This window comes from Salmo salar, chromosome ssa17 (assembly GCF_905237065.1).
Source record: "Salmo salar chromosome ssa17, Ssal_v3.1, whole genome shotgun sequence".
Taxonomy (NCBI): domain Eukaryota; kingdom Metazoa; phylum Chordata; class Actinopteri; order Salmoniformes; family Salmonidae; genus Salmo; species Salmo salar.
In genome coordinates, this window is record NC_059458.1 from 69,228,256 (window position 1) to 69,248,736 (window position 20,481).

The following is a 20,481-nucleotide window of genomic DNA, read 5'->3' on the forward strand; positions in this document are numbered from 1 at the left end:
GAGAGCCTCTGAGTAACGGAAGATGTAAACACAGAGTCCACACCAGATTTAACAATGAGAGGGAGAGCGGAAGAAAGAGAGAGACAGGAGTGTGTGTGTGTGTGTGTGTGTGTGTGTGTGTGTGTGTGTGAGAGAGAGAGAGCGAGAGAGAGAGAGAGAGAGCGAGAGCGAGAGCTTTGGCAATATTTACAAAATGTCCTGCCAATAAAGCATTTTGAATTTAAGAGAAAGTGAGTGAACATGGAAGAGGAGATGGTTGGAGGGACGACTCCAGGAGGACCAGTGGACTCAGAGGATGCGGTTCAGCAGGAGAGGGGCAAGTGGGCCAACAAGACTGAATTTCTGCTCTCCATGGCTGGTGAGATCATTGGCCTGGGCAACGTATGGCGCTTCCCTTATCTGTGCTACAAGAACGGAGGAGGTAAGTAAACCAGCACCTCCCCATCTAAATGAGGTGGAAACTGAGCTGCACTTCCTAACCTCCTCCCCTATGACCATATTAGAGACACATATTTCCCTCAGATTACACAGACCCACAAAGAATTCAAAAAACAAATCAAATTTTGATAAACTCCCATATCTATTGGGTGAAATACCACAGTGTGCCATCACAGCAGCAAGATTTGTGACCTGTTGCCACAAGAAAAGAGCAACCAGTGAAGAACAAACACCATTGTAAATACAACCCATATTTATGTTATTTATTTATTTTCCCTTTTTTACTTTAACTATTTGCACATCATTACAACACTGTATACTGTATAGACATAATAGGACATTTGAAATGTCTTTATTCTTTTGGAACTTGTGTTAGTGTAATATTTACTGTTCACTTTTTTTTATTGAATTGAGAGAAAGAGAGAGAGAGAGAAAGAGAGAGATAAGAAAGATGTTGCCTGAGGGAGTTGACTCTTGTGTCCGCTAACCCTGTGGGCGGAGCTTCACCTCTAATATTCTGTGAGCAACAAAAGATGTATGCTTCCTAAAAAACAAGGATACCAGGCCTGCAATTGCTTTTGTGCAGCCTCAAAGGCTCTCTGTATTCACTGGAAAGTTAATGAATTTCCTTATGAAGGATATCTATTCAGCTGTCAACTCTTTTCATGGACTCGTAGCTAAAGAACATGTTCTAACTACTGTACAGCAATACCCCATCATCACACAACTGAAATGTCAATAAGCATTTCCTTGGTCTATTCACACAAAATGTTTTGTCATTCATCTCAATGGATTTATCTTTGTATCCTTCCTGCTGTTCTATTTACCATTTACCATAGCAACACACCTTTTATACAGTAAACACTCTACTTCATTGGTGTTTCTAACCCTCCACAGGTGTCTTCTTTATCCCGTACTTTGTGTTCCTCTTCTTCTGTGGTATCCCTGTGTTCTTCCTGGAGACGGCATTGGGCCAGTACACCAGCGAGGGCGGGGTCACAGCCTGGAGGAAGATATGTCCCATGTTCGAAGGTGATTACTCTGTCTGCTCCTTACATGATTACATTATGGGCCAGTTCCCCAGATACAGATTTAGCCTATGGTGAACCTTCCAGTCAGGTCACCCATGATACAAGTCAGTAATCGATATCCATCCATGTCTGAGGACGTCGGGAGATGATGTAGAAACCAGCCACTAGTGGCAACAGTGAGTGAGTGCTGTTACCTTTAAGTAGGTTTCGGTTTTGCTGGTTTTGCTAGTTTTGCTAGGGATGGGCGTAAACATCTGCATTTGGTTCCAAAAGTAGCATGTTCGAATCCAGAAAGAAAGTGGTTTTTGATATTTTTGTTTTAAGTCTAACCCAAACCTTAACCCTTACCTTAAGCATTCGGAGTTAATGCCTAACCTTAAAAATGCAGAGTTAATGCCTAAACTTAACCTTAAACACTTAAAAATTTGACGTTTGGAACAACTTCGAAATTTGACGTTTGAGGAACATGGATGAACTGACGTGAGACTGTGAGAGCTTATAGCAGTCTTCTTTATTAATAGATGTCAAGTCACCTGTTTTGGGGACATGCGCGGTTCTGGTATCGTTTCCGACTGCCATTTTCACTGATAAATTGACCTTAGGTCGAAATGGCTTGTATTGAGCAGTAGCCCTGATTCTCACGGACACAGGAGTATATGTGGGGTGTCCCTCTTTCCATTTTATTCACTCTTCCGACTGTCCATCAACTCCTGGCTGAACCTTACATCACAGCCACTAACAACGCATATGCCTGGAGTCCTTACATCGTAGCGCAGCAGGAGAGAGTGGTTTCGTCGCTGTACCACATTCAGAGATCGATTTATTGACAGTAAACTAAAATAATTAATACATTTTAAACAAAAACACTTTCTGCTTGTAACAGACGTACAAGATTAATATGAGATAAAAGGCAAGTTCCAAACGAGCTCAGTGAGACGTTCACAGCGATGGGGGTAGACCTTTAGAACATATGCACATTTTCTCTAACACTAAACATACAAATATATACAGTTATAAGGAAGGTGAAATCTTATACTTAGTCGTTGTATAATTTGATTATACTATATTTCGAAAGCGTGTATCATTTCAAGCCTTTATTCATGTCATTTCAAGCCTTATTCATACAGTTCTGTTGAATAAGAAATACATAATATAAAATATTTAATATTTTCATATTTGCATGATATTTCTACTGTGTACTTGAGCTTGTATCTTCAAAAGGGACTACACCTCAGCAATGTATAACTATTCTTGCCATAAAGGTGAGATTTGAACCTTTCTTGGAGTATGCAGCATTACTAGTTATAGTTTATGGCCCTCTCATGATAAATAATTACTTTTGGAGATTATGTAGATGACATTTTTGATTACATAACCGTTAAAATGGCTTTTTAGTGCAGGACTATCCATTATTTGTGTCCGGGAAACGTGCCTTGTGCCAGTTAAAACAGGGATTAAAATGTGTTGTTTCAAGCTAAACTCATGAGATGCTGCTGTATACAAAGACATTGATTGAAAACAAATACATTTGACATTTTCTATATGTAACAGTAATTTGCTAGGTAGTAAGCAGGCTTTTGTTCCAGCCCAGTACTAACACTACCGATTAAACTTAACAAGGTCTCAATGAGATGTTTGTTTATTTAGGTGTTGTAGTGCTGGGCTGGACCAAAAGCCTGCACGCCCTGTAGTTCTCCAGATCCATGGTTTGACCACTGTGCTAAGTTACTAAGTTATTTAAAGAACGGTCACCTTATCAAATGTTAACCTGGCTTTGCTTTTCCATCTACAGGAGTGGGAATTGCATCCCAAGTGATTGTGGCGTACTTGAACATCTATTACATAGTGGTGCTAGCCTGGGGTCTGTTCTACCTATTCAACTCCTTCAGGAATCCACTGCCCTGGTCCACCTGTGACAATGAGTGGAATACTGGTACAAGAACTCAACACAGACACAGACAGATACACACACGCAGACATAGACACACGTGCGCGTATGCATGTGCACATACTTACTTACTCAAACTCACTCACTAATTCTCTCTCTCTCTGTCTCTGTCTCTCTCTCTTGTCTCTGTCTCTCTCGTTCTCTCTCTCTAACATTCTCACAGAGAACTGTCATGATTTGAGTTCCATGTTGTTGAACCCACACCTGTCCCAGTTAGACTCAGACTGGTCCTTCCTTCACAACCAGACGGACTATAATGACGACTATATGTTCAGGTAGGCCTCCTTATTGCACTTTGAAGATATCAGATGGGTGTAGATGAGGTACAGTCATGCATACATTGAGATTACTATATTGTACATCATATGGTTCCTTTTGCTATTTCTCACTGCTTTTTCATTGGTTTACCCCCCTCTTTCTCTTTCAGTAATGAAACCATGACGATCACGTCTCCCGAGGAGGAGTTTTGGGCGTAAGTTTGAAACCAATCATAACTTCTGAAATACACACGCACACACAAGCACACACACATACTGATAGTGATGATGATGAGTCATGCTGACAGACAATATAGGGCCCACCCAACGACCCAGCAGCCCAGTAGAACACCGGGTAAGGGAAATTAGCCAATTACTGCCTGGAGGGAACCATAAAACAACCAATTAGAGCACTCGATAAGGATTATTTTGTGTTCAAATTCAGTGTTGTTGTTTTGTTAGACTAGTCTGGTGATTTCGTAATAGGCCATGGTTCTTCCCACATGATACATTCCTGATGGTGTTTCCGGGTGGTGCAGGATTTGGAAATGGGCTGAGAACAGCACTCTAAAGCGTTTTCTTCTAAATGAGAACAATATGTGTCCTTTCTTTGGGGTTCAAAGCCTAAACTAAAACCCTCTAAACTAAACTGGGAAAAATGGAACATCTGTATTTATCACGCCGATGCTATTTTGTCTCTGTATTCATGCAGAGGCTCCATATGGAGACTATAAAGTTGGAAAAAGAACACGTGTTTTTCTGTCGGGTTGGCTGTCGCTGTGAATTTGTATAGGTTAGATTTGTGTGGGGAGAGGATCTCTGAAATACAACACCATGACTAAGATGGTATGTAGTACATAGAGGGTCATGGTATTGGGATTTGACGTAATTTGATGAACGTCGATTTTGACCCATTAATTCCTTGTGGTTACTGGGTTAATTCTGCATGATTACTAGGTTAAAACAGAAACAACTAAAAGGGTTAAGTTTAGGTATTAATTCCAAATGGTTAAGGTTAGGGTTACGGTTTGGGGAAAGCATAAAACTAAATAATAATTAAATAATAAGCGATGTTTCCATTTATCATCATCAAGTACTCTCCCTTGTTGCTAAACATTTGTGAACTGCTGTGGCGCCATGGTCTAAACATCTCTCTGACCAGCCTGCTGTGTGTGTGTGTGTGTGTGTGTGTGTGTGTGTGTGTGTGTGTGTGTGTGTGTGTGTGTGTGTGTGTGTGTGTGTGTGTGTGTGTGTGTGTGTGTGTGTGTGTGTGTGTGCATTTGTGTGTGTGTGCATTTGTGTGTGTGTATTTGTGTGTGTATGTGTGTGCATGTGTGCTTACATATGTGTGTGTGTGTGTGTGTGTGTTGTTCCCCAGTCGTCGGGTGTTGAGGACATCAGATAATGTGTCTCTGGGTGCTGTGCATTGGGACCTGGCTCTTTGTTTGCTGCTGGCCTGGATCATCTGCTACTTCTGCATCTGGAAGGGAGTCAAATCTACAGGCAAGGTGAGCTGGCAGCCTTCCATACAGACCAAAACAACAGGATCAAATTCATTAGGGCACACCGCAGCAAAATGTTTTGCAAGGGAAAAATAAATGAGTGCTTCTTATTGGCCAAGTCCAGGTAGTACCTCCCTGTTTCAGTCTGTGCAATCTCTTCGTGTGTGTGTGTGTGTGTCTATGTGTTCAAGTGTATCTTCATGTGTGACCACAGGTGGTGTACTTCACAGCAACGTTCCCCTACCTGATGCTCTTCATCCTGTTTATCCGAGGTGTGACTCTACCAGGGGCTGGAGAGGGCCTAAAGTACTATCTCTGGCCTCAAATGGACAAGATCTTGGAACCTGGGGTAAGACTGATGGGACAGGGATGGTAGTAGGGAGGAAAGATGATAGTAGGGAATAAAGATGGTAGTAGGGAGGAAAGATGGCAGTAGGGAATAAAGATGGTAGTAGGGAATAAAGATGGTAGTAGGGAATAAAGATGGTAGTAAGGAGGAAAGATGGTAGTAGGGAGTAAAGATGGTAGTAGGGAGGAAAGATGGTAGTAGGGAGGAAAGATGGTAGTAGGGAGGAAGGATGGTAGTAGGGAATAAAGATGGTAGTAGGGAGGAAGGATGGTAGTAGGTAGGAAAGATTGTAGTAGGGAATAACGATGGTAGTAGGGAGGAAAGATGGTAGTAGGGAATAAAGATGGTAGTAGGGAGTAAAGATGGTAGTAGGGAGGAAAGATGGTAGTAGGGAGGAAAGATGGTAGTAGGGAGGAAGGATGGTAGTAGGGAATAAAGATGGTAGTAGGGAGGAAGGATGGTAGTAGGTAGGAAAGATTGTAGTAGGGAATAAAGATGGTAGTAGGGAGGAAAGATGGTAGTAGGGAGGAAGGATGGTAGTAGGGAATAAAGATGGTAGTAGGGAGGAAGGATGGTAGTAGGTAGGAAAGATTGTAGTAGGGAATAAAGATGGTAGTAGGGAGGAAAGATGGTAGTAGGGAGGAAGGATGGTAGTAGGGAGGAAAGATGGTAGTAGGGAATACAGATGTTAGTAGGGAGGAAAGATGGTAGTAGGGAATAAAGATGTTAGTAGGGAATAAAGATGGTAGTAGGGAATAAAGATGGTAGTAGGGAGGAAAGATGGTAGTAGGGAATAAAGATGGTAGTAGGGAATAAAGATGGTAGTAGGGAATAAAGATAGTAGTAGGGAGGAAATATGGTAGTAGGGAGGAAAGATGGTAGTAGGGAATACAGATGTTAGTAGGGAGGAAAGATCGTAGTAGGGAATACAGATGTTAGTAGGGAGGAAAGATGGTAGTAGGGAGGAAGGATGGTAGTAGGGAGGAAAGATGGTAGTAGGGAGGAAGGATGGTAGTAGGGAGGAAGGATGGTAGTAGGGAGGAAGGATGGTAGTAGGGAGGAAAGATGGTAGTAGGGAATACAGATGTTAGTAGGGAGGAATGATGGTAAAAGGGAGGAAAGATGGTAGTAGGGAGTACATATGTTAGTAGGGAGGAATGATGGTAGAAGGGAGGAAAGATGGTAGTAGGGAGGAAAGATGGTAGTAGGGAATAAAGATTGTAGTAAATGTAAAGATGGTAGTAGGGAATAAAGATGGTAGTAGGGAGGAAGGATGGTAGTAGGTAGGAAAGATTGTAGTAGGGAATAAAGATGGTAGTAGGGAGGAAAGATGGTAGTAGGGAATAAAGATGGTAGTAGGGAGTAAAGATGGGGGTAGTAGGGAGGAAAGATGGTAGTAGGGAGGAAAGATGGTAGTAGGGAATAAAGATGGTAGTAGGGAGGAAGGATGGTAGTAGGTAGGAAAGATTGTAGTAGGGAATAAAGATGGTAGTAGGTAGGAAAGATTGTATTAGGGAATAAAGATGGTAGTAGGGAGGAAAGGTGGTAGTAGGGAGGAAGGATGGTAGTAGGGAGGAAGGATGGTAGTAGGGAGGAAGGATGGTAGTAGGGAGGAAAGATGGTAGTAGGGAATACAGATGTTAGTAGGGAGGAAAGATGGTAGTAGGGAATAAAGATGTTAGTAGGGAATAAAGATGGTAGTAGGGAATAAAGATGGTAGTAGGGAGGAAAGATGGTAGTAGGGAATAAAGATGGTAGTAGGGAATAAAGATGGTAGTAGGGAATAAAGATAGTAGTAGGGAGGAAATATGGTAGTAGGGAGGAAAGATGGTAGTAGGGAATACAGATGTTAGTAGGGAGGAAAGATGGTAGTAGGGAGGAAGGATGGTAGTAGGGAGGAAGGATGGTAGTAGGGAGGAAGGATGGTAGTAGGGAGGAAGGATGGTAGTAGGGAGGAAGGATGGTAGTAGGGAGGAAAGATGGTAGTAGGGAATACAGATGTTAGTAGGGAGGAATGATGGTAAAAGGGAGGAAAGATGGTAGTAGGGAGTACATATGTTAGTAGGGAGGAATGATGGTGGAAGGGAGGAAAGATGGTAGTAGGGAGGAAAGATGGTAGTAGGGAATAAAGATTGTAGTAAATGTAAAGATGGTAGTAGGGAATAAAGATGGTAGTAGGGAGGAAGGATGGTAGTAGGTAGGAAAGATTGTAGTAGGGAATAAAGATGGTAGTAGGGAGGAAAGATGGTAGTAGGGAATAAAGATGGTAGTAGGGAGTAAAGATGGGGGTAGTAGGGAGGAAAGATGGTAGTAGGGAGGAAAGATGGTAGTAGGGAATAAAGATGGTAGTAGGGAGGAAGGATGGTAGTAGGTAGGAAAGATTGTAGTAGGGAATAAAGATGGTAGTAGGTAGGAAAGATTGTATTAGGGAATAAAGATGGTAGTAGGGAGGAAAGATGGTAGTAGGGAGGAAGGATGGTAGTAGGGAGGAAGGATGGTAGTAGGGAGGAAGGATGGTAGTAGGGAGGAAAGATGGTAGTAGGGAATACAGATGTTAGTAGGGAGGAAAGATGGTAGTAGGGAATAAAGATGTTAGTAGGGAATAAAGATGGTAGTAGGGAATAAAGATGGTAGTAGGGAGGAAAGATGGTAGTAGGGAATAAAGATGGTAGTAGGGAATAAAGATGGTAGTAGGGAATAAAGATAGTAGTAGGGAGGAAATATGGTAGTAGGGAGGAAAGATGGTAGTAGGGAATACAGATGTTAGTAGGGAGGAAAGATGGTAGTAGGGAGGAAGGATGGTAGTAGGGAGGAAGGATGGTAGTAGGGAGGAAGGATGGTAGTAGGGAGGAAAGATGGTAGTAGGGAGGAATGATGGTAAAAGGGAGGAAAGATGGTAGTAGGGAGGAATGATGGTAAAAGGGAGGAAAGATGGTAGTAGGGAGTACAGATGTTAGTAGGGAGGAATGATGGTAGAAGGGAGGAAAGATGGTAGTAGGGAGGAAAGATGGTAGTAGGGAATAAAGATTGTAGTAAATGTAAAGATGGTAGTAGGGAATAAAGATGGTAGTAGGGAATAAAGATATTAGTAGGGAGTAAAAATGGTAGTAGGGAGGAAAGATGGTAGTAGGGAATACAGATGTTAGTAGGGTGGAAAGATGGTAGTAGGGAATAAAGATGTTAGTAGGGAATAAAGATGGTAGTAGGGAATAAAGATGGTAGTAGGGAATAAAGATGGTAGTAGGGAGGAAAGATGGTAGTAGGGAATAAAGATGGTAGTAGGGAATAAAGATGGTAGTAGGGAATAAAGATAGTAGTAGGGAGGAAATATGGTAGTAGGGAGGAAAGATGGTAGTAGGGAATACAGATGTTAGTAGGGAGGAAAGATCGTAGTAGGGAATACAGATGTTAGTAGGGAGGAAAGATGGTAGTAGGGAGGAAGGATGGTAGTAGGGAGGAAAGATGTTAGTAGGGAGGAAGGATGGTAGTAGGGAATACAGATGGTAGTAGGGAGGAAAGATGGTAGTAGGGAGGAAGGATGGTAGTAGGGAGGAAAGATGGTAGTAGGGAGGAAGGATGGTAGTAGGGAGGAAGGATGGTAGTAGGGAGGAAGGATGATAGTAGGGAGGAAAGATGGTAGTAGGGAGGAAGGATGGTAGTAGGGAGGAATGATGGTAAAAGGGAGGAAAGATGGTAGTAGGGAGTACATATGTTAGTAGGGAGGAATGATGGTAGAAGGGAGGAAAGATGGTAGTAGGGAGGAAAGATGGTAGTAGGGAATAAAGATTGTAGTAAATGTAAAGATGGTAGTAGGGAATAAAGATGGTAGTAGGGAGGAAGGATGGTAGTAGGTAGGAAAGATTGTAGTAGGGAATAAAGATGGTAGTAGGGAGGAAAGATGGTAGTAGGGAATAAAGATGGTAGTAGGGAGTAAAGATGGGGTTAGTAGGGAGGAAAGATGGTAGTAGGGAGGAAAGATTGTAGTAGGGAATAAAGATGGTAGTAGGGAGGAAAGATGGTAGTAGGGAGGAAGGATGGTAGTAGGGAATAAAGATGGTAGTAGGGAGGAAGGATGGTAGTAGGTAGGAAAGATTGTAGTAGGGAATAAAGATGGTAGTAGGGAGGAAAGATGGTAGTAGGGAGGAAGGATGGTAGCAGGGAGGAAAGATGGTAGTAGGCAATACAGATGTTAGTAGGGAGGAAAGATGGAGTAGGGAATAAAGATGTTAGTAGGGAATAAAGATGGTAGTAGGGAATAAAGATGGTACTAGGGAGGAAAGATGGTAGTAGGGAATAAAGATGGTAGTAGGGAATAAAGATGGTAGTAGGGAATAAAGATAGTAGTAGGGAGGAAATATGGTAGTAGGGAGGAAAGATCGTAGTAGGGAATACAGATGTTAGTAGGGAGGAAAGATCGTAGTAGGGAATACAGATGTTAGTAGGGAGGAAAGCTGGTAGTAGGGAGGAAGGATGGTAGTAGGGAGGAAAGATGGTAGTAGGGAGGAAGGATGGTAGTAGGGAGGAAGGATGGTAGTAGGGAGGAAGGATGGTAGTAGGGAGGAAAGATGGTAGTAGGGAATACAGATGTTAGTAGGGAGGAATGATGGTAAAAGGGAGGAAAGATGGTAGTAGGGAGTACATATGTTAGTAGGGAGGAATGATGGTAGAAGGGAGGAAAGATGGTAGTAGGGAGGAAAGATGGTAGTAGGGAATAAAGATTGTAGTAAATGTAAAGATGGTAGTAGGGAATAAAGATGGTAGTAGGGAGGAAAGATGGTAGTAGGGAGGAAGGATGGTAGTAGGGAGGAAGGATGGTAGTAGGGAGGAAAGATGGTAGTAGGGAATACAGATGTTAGTAGGGAGGAAAGATGGTAGTAGGGAATAAAGATGTTAGTAGGGAATAAAGATGGTAGTAGGGAATAAAGATGGTAGTAGGGAGGAAAGATGGTAGAAGGGAATAAAGATGGTAGTAGGGAATAAAGATGGTAGTAGGGAATAAAGATAGTAGTAGGGAGGAAATATGGTAGTAGGGAGGAAAGATGGTAGTAGGGAATACAGATGTTAGTAGGGAGGAAAGATGGTAGTAGGGAGGAAGGATGGTAGTAGGGAGGAAGGATGGTAGTAGGGAGGAAAGATGGTAGTAGGGAGGAAAGATGGTAGTAGGGAGGAAGGATGGTAGTAGGGAGGAAGGATGGTAGTAGGGAGGAAAGATGGTAGTAGGGAGGAAAGATGGTAGTAGGGAGGAATGATGGTAAAAGGGAGGAAAGATGGTAGTAGGGAGGAATGATGGTAAAAGGGAGGAAAGATGGTAGTAGGGAGTACAGATGTTAGTAGGGAGGAATGATGGTAGAAGGGAGGAAAGATGGTAGTAGGGAGGAAAGATGGTATTAGGGAATAAAGATTGTAGTAAATGTAAAGATGGTAGTAGGGAATAAAGATGGTAGTAGGGAATAAAGATAGTAGTAGGGAGGAAAAATGGTAGTAGGGAGGAAAGATGGTAGTAGGGAATACAGATGTTAGTAGGGTGGAAAGATGGTAGTAGGGAATAAAGATGTTAGTAGGGAATAAAGATGGTAGTAGGGAATAAAGATGGTAGTAGGGAATAAAGATGGTAGTAGGGAGGAAAGATGGTAGTAGGGAATAAAGATGGTAGTAGGGAATAAAGATGGTAGTAGGGAATAAAGATAATAGTAGTTGTGAGGAAATATGGTAGTAGGGAGGAAAGATGGTAGTAGGGAATACAGATGTTAGTAGGGAGGAAAGATGGTAGTAGGGAGGAAGGATGGTAGTAGGGAGGAAAGATGTTAGTAGGGAGGAAGGATGGTAGTATGGAATACAGATGGTAGTAGGGAGGAAAGATGGTAGTAGGGAGGAAGGATGGTAGTAGGGAGGAAAGATGGTAGTAGGGAGGAAGGATGGTAGTAGGGAGGAAGGATGGTAGTAGGGAGGAAGGATGGTAGTAGGGAGGAAAGATGGTAGTAGGGAATACAGATGTTAGTAGGGAGGAATGATGGTAAAAGGGAGGAAAGATGGTAGTAGGGAGTACATATGTTAGTAGGGAGGAATGATGGTAGAAGGGAGGAAAGATGGTAGTAGGGAGGAAAGATGGTAGTAGGGAATAAAGATTGTAGTAAATGTAAAGATGGTAGTAGGGAATAAAGATGGTAGTAGGGAGGAAGGATGGTAGTAGGTAGGAAAGATTGTAGTAGGGAATAAAGATGGTAGTAGGGAGGAAAGATGGTAGTAGGGAATAAAGATGGTAGTAGGGAGTAAAGATGGGGGTAGTAGGGAGGAAAGATGGTAGTAGGGAGGAAAGATGGTAGTAGGGAATAAAGATGGTAGTAGGGAGGAAGGATGGTAGTAGGTAGGAAAGATTGTAGTAGGGAATAAAGATGGTAGTAGGTAGGAAAGATTGTAGTAGGGAATAAAGATGGTAGTAGGGAGGAAAGATGGTAGTAGGGAGGAAGGATGGTAGTAGGGAGGAAGAATGGTAGTAGGGAGGAAGGATGGTAGTAGGGAGGAAAGATGGTAGTAGGGAATACAGATGTTAGTAGGGAGGAAAGATGGTAGTAGGGAATAAAGATGGTAGTAGGGAGGAAAGATGGGGGTAGTAGGGAGGAAAGATGGTAGTAGGGAGGAAAGATGGTAGTAGGGAATAAAAATGGTAGTAGGGAGGAAGGATGGTAGTAGGTAGGAAAGATTGTAGTAGGGAATAAAGATGGTAGTAGGTAGGAAAGATTGTAGTAGGGAATAAAGATGGTAGTAGGGAGGAAAGATGGTAGTAGGGAGGAAGGATGGTAGTAGGGAGGAAGGATGGTAGTAGGGAGGAAGGATGGTAGTAGGGAGGAAAGATGGTAGTAGGGAATACAGATGTTAGTAGGGAGGAAAGATGGTAGTAGGGAATAAAGATGGTAGTAGGGAATAAAGATGGTAGTAGGGAATAAAGATGGTAGTAGGGAGGAAAGATGGTAGTAGGGAATAAAGATGGTAGTAGGGAATAAAGATGGTAGTAGGGAATAAAGATAGTAGTAGGGAGGAAATATGGTAGTAGGGAGGAAAGATGGTAGTAGGGAATACAGATGTTAGTAGGGAGGAAAGATGGTAGTAGGGAGGAAAGATGGTAGTAGGGAATAAAGATTGTAGTAAATGTAAAGATGGTAGTAGGGAATAAAGATGGTAGTAGGGAGGAAGGATGGTAGTAGGTAGGAAAGATTGTAGTAGGGAATAAAGATGGTAGTAGGGAGGAAAGATGGTAGTAGGGAATAAAGATGGTAGTAGGGAGTAAAGATGGGGGTAGTAGGGAGGAAAGATGGTAGTAGGGAGGAAAGATGGTAGTAGGGAATAAAGATGGTAGTAGGGAGGAAGGATGGTAGTAGGTAGGAAAGATTGTAGTAGGGAATAAAGATGGTAGTAGGTAGGAAAGATTGTATTAGGGAATAAAAGATGGTAGTAGGGAGGAAAGATGGTAGTAGGGAGGAAGGATGGTAGTAGGGAGGAAGGATGGTAGTAGGGAGGAAGAATGGTAGTAGGGAGGAAAGATGGTAGTAGGGAATACAGATGTTAGTAGGGAATAAAGATGGTAGTAGGGAATAAAGATGGTAGTAGGGAGGAAAGATGGTAGTAGGGAATAAAGATGGTAGTAGGGAATAAAGATGGTAGTAGGGAATAAAGATAGTAGTAGGGAGGAAATATGGTAGTAGGGAGGAAAGATGGTAGTAGGTAATACAGATGTTAGTAGGGAGGAAAGATGGTAGTAGGGAGGAAGGATGGTAGTAGGGAGGAAGGATGGTAGTAGGGAGGAAGGATGGTAGTAGGGAGGAAAGATGGTAGTAGGGAGGAATGATGGTAAAAGGGAGGAAAGATGGTAGTAGGGAGGAATGATGGTAAAAGGGAGGAAAGATGGTAGTAGGGAGTACAGATGTTAGTAGGGAGGAATGATGGTAGAAGGAAGGAAAGATGGTAGTAGGGAGGAAAGATGGTAGTAGGGAATAAAGATTGTAGTAAATGTAAAGATGGTAGTAGGGAATAAAGATGGTAGTAGGGAATAAAGATAGTAGTAGGGAGTAAAAATGGTAGTAGGGAGGAAAGATGGTAGTAGGGAATACAGATGTTAGTAGGGTGGAAAGATGGTAGTAGGGAATAAAGATGTTAGTAGGGAATAAAGATGGTAGTAGGGAATAAAGATGGTAGTAGGGAATAAAGATGGTAGTAGGGAGGAAAGATGGTAGTAGGGAATAAAGATGGTAGTAGGGAATAAAGATGGTAGTAGGAATAAAGATAGTAGTAGGGAGGAAATATGGTAGTAGGGAGGAAAGATGGTAGTAGGGAATACAGATGTTAGTAGGGAGGAAAGATCGTAGTAGGGAATACAGATGTTAGTAGGGAGGAAAGATGGTAGTAGGGAGGAAGGATGGTAGTAGGGAGGAAAGATGTTAGTAGGGGAGGAAGGATGGTAGTAGGGAATACAGATGGTAGTAGGGAGGAAAGATGGTAGTAGGGAGGAAGGATGGTAGTAGGGAGGAAAGATGGTAGTAGGGAGGAAGGATGGTAGTAGGGAGGAAGGATGGTAGTAGGGAGGAAGGATGGTAGTAGGGAGGAAAGATGGTAGTAGGAATACAGATGTTAGTAGGGAGCAATGATGTTAAAAGGGAGGAAAGATGGTAGTAGTGAGTACATATGTTAGTAGGGAGGAATGATGGTAGAAGGGAGGAAAGATGGTAGTAGGGAGGAAAGATGGTAGTAGGGAATAAAGATTGTAGTAAATGTAAAGATGGTAGTAGGGAATAAAGATGGTAGTAGGGAGGAAGGATGGTAGTAGGTAGGAAAGATTGTAGTAGGGAATAAAGATGGTAGTAGGGAGGAAAGATGGTAGTAGGGAATAAAGATGGTAGTAGGGAGTAAAAGATGGGGGTAGTAGGGAGGAAAGATGGTAGTAGGGAGGAAAGATGGTAGTAGGGAATAAAGATGGTAGTAGGGAGGAAGGATGGTAGTAGGTAGGAAAGATTGTAGTAGGGAATAAAGATGGTAGTAGGTAGGAAAGATGGTAGTAGGGAACAAAGATGGTAGTAGGGAGGAAAGATGGTAGTAGGGAGGAAGGATGGTAGTAGGGAGGAAGAATGGTAGTAGGGAGGAAGGATGGTAGTAGGAGAGAAGATGGTAGTAGGGAACACAGATGTTAGTAGGGAGGAAAGATGGTAGTAGGGAATAAAGATGGTAGTAGGGAGGAAAGATGGGGGTAGTAGGGAGGAAAGATGGTAGTAGGGAGGAAAGATGGTAGTAGGGAATAAAAATGGTAGTAGGGAGGAAGGATGGTAGTAGGTAGGAAAGATTGTAGTAGGGAATAAAGATGGTAGTAGGGAGGAAAGATTGTAGTAGGGAACAAAGATGGTAGTAGGGAGGAAAGATGGTAGTAGGGAGGAAGGATGGTAGTAGGGAGGAAGGATGGTAGTAGGGAGAAGGATGGTAGTAGGGAGGAAAGATGGTAGTAGGGAATACAGATGTTAGTAGGGAGGAAAGATGGTAGTAGGGAATAAAGATGGTAGTAGGGAATAAAGATGGTAGTAGGGAATAAAGATGGTAGTAGGGAGGAAAGATGGTAGTAGGGAATAAAGATGGTAGTAGGGAATAAAGATGGTAGTAGGGAATAAAGATAGTAGTAGGGAGGAAATATGGTAGTAGGGAGGAAAGATGGTAGTAGGGAATACAGATGTTAGTAGGGAGGAAAGATGGTAGTAGGGAGGAAAGATGGTAGTAGGGAATAAAGATTGTAGTAAATGTAAAGATGGTAGTAGGGAATAAAGATGGTAGTAGGGAGGAAGGATGGTAGTAGGTAGGAAAGATTGTAGTAGGGAATAAAGATGGTAGTAGGGAGGAAAGATGGTAGTAGGGAATAAAGATGGTAGTAGGGAGTAAAGATGGGGGTAGTAGGGAGGAAAGATGGTAGTAGGGAGGAAAGATGGTAGTAGGAATAAAGATGGTAGTAGGGAGGAAGGATGGTAGTAGGTAGGAAAGATTGTAGTAGGGAATAAAGATGGTAGTAGGTAGGAAAGATTGTAATAGGGAACAAAAGATGGTAGTAGGGAGGAAAGATGGTAGTAGGGAGGAAGGATGGTAGTAGGGAGGAAGGATGGTAGTAGGGAGGAAGAATGGTAGTAGGGAGGAAAGATGCGTAGTAGGGAACACAGATGTTAGTAGGGAATAAAGATGGTAGTAGGGAACAAAGATGGTAGTAGGGAGGAAAGATGGTAGTAGGGAACAAAGATGGTAGTAGGGAATAAAGATGGTAGTAGGGAATAAAGATAGTAGTAGGGAGGAAATATGGTAGTAGGGAGGAAAGATGGTAGTAGGTAATACAGATGTTAGTAGGGAGGAAAGATGGTAGTAGGGAGGAAGGATGGTAGTAGGGAGGAAGGATGGTAGTAGGGAGGAAGGATGGTAGTAGGGAGGAAAGATGGTAGTAGGGAGGAATGATGGTAAAAGGGAGGAAAGATGGTAGTAGGGAGGAATGATGGTAAAAGGGAGGAAAGATGGTAGTAGGGAGTACAGATGTTAGTAGGGGAGGAATCGATGGTAGAAGGAAGGAAAGATGGTAGTAGGGAGGAAAGATGGTAGTAGGGAATAAAGATTGTAGTAAATGTAAAGATGGTAGTAGGGAATAAAGATGGTAGTAGGAATAAAGATAGTAGTAGGGAGTAAAAATGGTAGTAGGGAGGAAAGATGGTAGTAGGGAATACAGATGTTAGTAGGGTGGAAAGATGGTAGTAGGGAATAAAGATGTTAGTAGGAATAAAGATGGTAGTAGGGAATAAAGATGGTAGTAGGGAATAAAGATGGTAGTAGGAGGAAAGATGGTAGTAGGGAATAAAGATGGTAGTAGGGAATAAAGATGGTAGTAGGGAATAAAGATAGTAGTAGGGAGGAAATATGGTAGTAGGGAGGAAAGATGGTAGTAGGGAATACAGATGTTAGTAGGGAGGAAAGATCGTAGTAGGGAATACAGATGTTAGTAGGGAGGAAAGATGGTAGTAGGGAGGAAGGATGGTAGTAGGGAGGAAAGATGTTAGTAGGGAGGAAGGATGGTAGTAGGGAATACAGATGGTAGTAGGGAGGAAAGATGGTAGTAGGGAGGAAGGATGGTAGTAGGGAGGAAAGATGGTAGTAGGGAGGAAGGATGGTAGTAGGGAGGAAGGATGGTAGTAGGGAGGAAGGATGGTAGTAGGGAGGAAAGATGGTAGTAGGGAATACAGATGTTAGTAGGGAGCAATGATGTTAAAAGGGAGGAAAGATGGTAGTAGTGAGTACATATGTTAGTAGGGAGGAATGATGGTAGAAGGGAGGAAAGATGGTAGTAGGGAGGAAAGATGGTAGTAGGGAATAAAGATTGTAGTAAATGTAAAGATGGTAGTAGGGAATAAAGATGGTAGTAGGGAGGAAGGATGGTAGTAGGTAGGAAAGATTGTAGTAGGGAATAAAGATGGTAGTAGGGAGGAAAGATGGTAGTAGGGAATAAAGATGGTAGTAGGGAGTAAAGATGGGGGGTAGTAGGGAGGAAAGATGGTAGTAGGGAGGAAAGATGGTAGTAGGGAATAAAGATGGTAGTAGGGAGGAAGGATGGTAGTAGGTAGGAAAGATTGTAGTAGGGAATAAAGATGGTAGTAGGTAGGAAAGATTGTAGTAGGGAACAAAGATGGTAGTAGGGAGGAAAGATGGTAGTAGGGAGGAAGGATGGTAGTAGGGAGGAAGAATGGTAGTAGGGAGGAAGGATGGTAGTAGGGAGGAAAGATGGTAGTAGGGAATACAGATGTTAGTAGGGAGGAAAGATGGTAGTAGGGAATAAAGATGGTAGTAGGGAGGAAAGATGGGGGTAGTAGGGAGGAAAGATGGTAGTAGGGAGGAAAGATGGTAGTAGGGAATAAAAATGGTAGTAGGGAGGAAGGATGGTAGTAGGTAGGAAAGATTGTAGTAGGGAATAAAGATGGTAGTAGGGCAGGAAAGATTGTAGTAGGGAATAAAGATGGTAGTAGGGAGGAAAGATGGTAGTAGGGAGGAAGGATGGTAGTAGGGAGGAAGGATGGTAGTAAGGGGAGGAAGGATGGTAGTAGGGAGGAAAGATGGTAGTAGGGAATACAGATGTTAGTAGGGAGGAAAGATGGTAGTAAGGGAATAAAGATGGTAGTAGGGAACAAAGATGGTAGTAGGGAACAAAGATGGTAGTAGGGAGGAAAGATGGTAGTAGGGAATAAAGATGGTAGTAGGGAATAAAGATGGTAGTAGGGAATAAAGATAGTAGTAGGGAGGAAATATGGTAGTAGGGAGGAAAGATGGTAGTAGGGAATACAGATGTTAGTAGGGAGGAAAGATGGTAGTAGGGAGGAAAGATGGTAGTAGGGAATAAAGATTGTAGTAAATGTAAAGATGGTAGTAGGGAATAAAGATGGTAGTAGGGAGGAAGGATGGTAGTAGGTAGGAAAGATTGTAGTAGGGAATAAAGATGGTAGTAGGGAGGAAAGATGGTAGTAGGGAATAAAGATGGTAGTAGGGAGTAAAGATGGGGGTAGTAGGGAGGAAAGATGGTAGTAGGGAGGAAAGATGGTAGTAGGGAATAAAGATGGTAGTAGGGAGGAAGGATGGTAGTAGGTAGGAAAGATTGTAGTAGGGAATAAAGATGGTAGTAGGTAGGAAAGATTGTATTAGGGAATAAAGATGGTAGTAGGGAGGAAAGATGGTAGTAGGGAGGAAGGATGGTAGTAGGGAGGAAGGATGGTAGTAGGGAGGAAGAATGGTAGTAGGGAGGAAAGATGGTAGTAGGGAATACAGATGTTAGTAGGGAATAAAGATGGTAGTAGGGAATAAAGATGGTAGTAGGGAGGAAAGATGGTAGTAGGGAATAAAGATGGTAGTAGGGAATAAAGATGGTAGTAGGGAATAAAGATAGTAGTAGGGAGGAAATATGGTAGTAGGGAGGAAAGATGGTAGTAGGTAATACAGATGTTAGTAGGGAGGAAAGATGGTAGTAGGGAGGAAGGATGGTAGTAGGGAGGAAGGATGGTAGTAGGGAGGAAGGATGGTAGTAGGGAGGAAAGATGGTAGTAGGGAGGAATGATGGTAAAAGGGAGGAAAGATGGTAGTAGGGAGGAATGATGGTAAAAGGGAGGAAAGATGGTAGTAGGGAGTACAGATGTTAGTAGGGAGGAATGATGGTAGAAGGAAGGAAAGATGGTAGTAGGGAGGAAAGATGGTAGTAGGGAATAAAGATTGTAGTAAATGTAAAGATGGTAGTAGGGAATAAAGATGGTAGTAGGGAATAAAGATAGTAGTAGGGAGTAAAAATGGTAGTAGGGAGGAAAGATGGTAGTAGGGAATACAGATGTTAGTAGGGTGGAAAGATGGTAGTAGGGAATAAAGATGTTAGTAGGGAATAAAGATGGTAGTAGGGAATAAAGATGGTAGTAGGGAATAAAGATGGTAGTAGGGAGGAAAGATGGTAGTAGGGAATAAAGATGGTAGTAGGGAATAAAGATGGTAGTAGGGAATAAAGATAGTAGTAGGGAGGAAATATGGTAGTAGGGAGGAAAGATGGTAGTAGGGAATACAGATGTTAGTAGGGAGGAAAGATCGTAGTAGGGAATACAGATGTTAGTAGGGAGGAAAGATGGTAGTAGGGAGGAAGGATGGTAGTAGGGAGGAAAGATGTTAGTAGGGAGGAAGGATGGTAGTAGGGAATACAGATGGTAGTAGGGAGGAAAGATGGTAGTAGGGAGGAAGGATGGTAGTAGGGAGGAAAGATGGTAGTAGGGATGAAGGATGGTAGTAGGTTGGAAGGATGGTAGTAGGGAGGAACGATGGTAGTAGGGAGGAAAGATGGTAGTAGGGAATACAGATGTTAGTAGGGAGCAATGATGTTAAAAGGGAGGAGAGATGGTAGTAGTGAGTACATATGTTAGTAGGGAGGAATGATGGTAGAAGGGAGGAAAGATGGTAGTAGGGAGGAAAGATGGTAGTAGGGAATAAAGATTGTAGTAAATGTAAAGATGGTAGTAGGGAATAAAGATGGTAGTAGGGAGGAAGGATGGTAGTAGGTAGGAAAGATTGTAGTAGGGAATAAAGATGGTAGTAGGGGAGGAAAGATGGTAGTAGGGAATAAAGATGGTAGTAGGGAGTAAAGATGGGGTTAGTAGGGAGGAAAGATGGTAGTAGGGAGGAAAGATTGTAGTAGGGAATAAAGATGGTAGTAGGGAGGAAAGATGGTAGTAGGGAGGAAGGATGGTAGTAGGGAATAAAGATGTTAGTAGGGAGGAAGGATGGTAGTAGGTAGGAAAGATTGTAGTAGGGAATAAAGATGGTAGTAGGGAGGAAAGATGGTAGTAGGGAGGAAGGATGGTAGCAGGGAGGAAAGATGGTAGTAGGGAATACAGATGTTAGTAGGGAGGAAAGATGGTAGTAGGGAATAAAGATGTTAGTAGGGAATAAAGATGGTAGTAGGGAATAAAGATGGTAGTAGGGAGGAAAGATGGTAGTAGGGAATAAAGATGGTAGTAGGGAATAAAGATGGTAGTAGGGAATAAAGATAGTAGTAGGGAGGAAATATGGTAGTAGGGAGGAAAGATGGTAGTAGGGAATACAGATGTTAGTAGGGAGGAAAGATCGTAGTAGGGAATACAGATGTTAGTAGGGAGGAAAGATGGTAGTAGGGAGGAAGGATGGTAGTAGGGAGGAAAGATGGTAGTAGGGAGGAAGGATGGTAGTAGGGAGGAAGGATGGTAGTAGGGAGGAAGGATGGTAGTAGGGAGGAAAGATGGTAGTAGGGAATACAGATGTTAGTAGGGAGGAATGATGGTAAAAGGGAGGAAAGATGGTAGTAGGGAGTACATATGTTAGTAGGGAGGAATGATGGTAGAAGGGAGGAAAGATGGTAGTAGGGAGGAAAGATGGTAGTAGGAATAAAGATTGTAGTAAA

At 42.5% G+C, this 20,481-nt stretch overlaps 1 protein-coding gene across 1 annotated transcript in view; it reads left to right on the forward strand.

Moving 5' to 3' along the window:
- Positions 1-20,481, forward strand: part of LOC106576557 (sodium- and chloride-dependent GABA transporter 2) — a 52,846-nt gene that overhangs the window by 618 nt on the left and 31,747 nt on the right. Inside the window, exons 2-8 of the mRNA XM_045700035.1 lie at positions 226-421; positions 1,336-1,470; positions 3,262-3,402; positions 3,581-3,692; positions 3,845-3,889; positions 5,053-5,182; positions 5,391-5,525. Coding sequence (XP_045555991.1) covers positions 241-421; positions 1,336-1,470; positions 3,262-3,402; positions 3,581-3,692; positions 3,845-3,889; positions 5,053-5,182; positions 5,391-5,525 — 879 coding nt within the window. The 5' untranslated portion in view covers positions 226-240. The remainder of the gene's footprint in view (positions 1-225; positions 422-1,335; positions 1,471-3,261; positions 3,403-3,580; positions 3,693-3,844; positions 3,890-5,052; positions 5,183-5,390; positions 5,526-20,481) is intronic.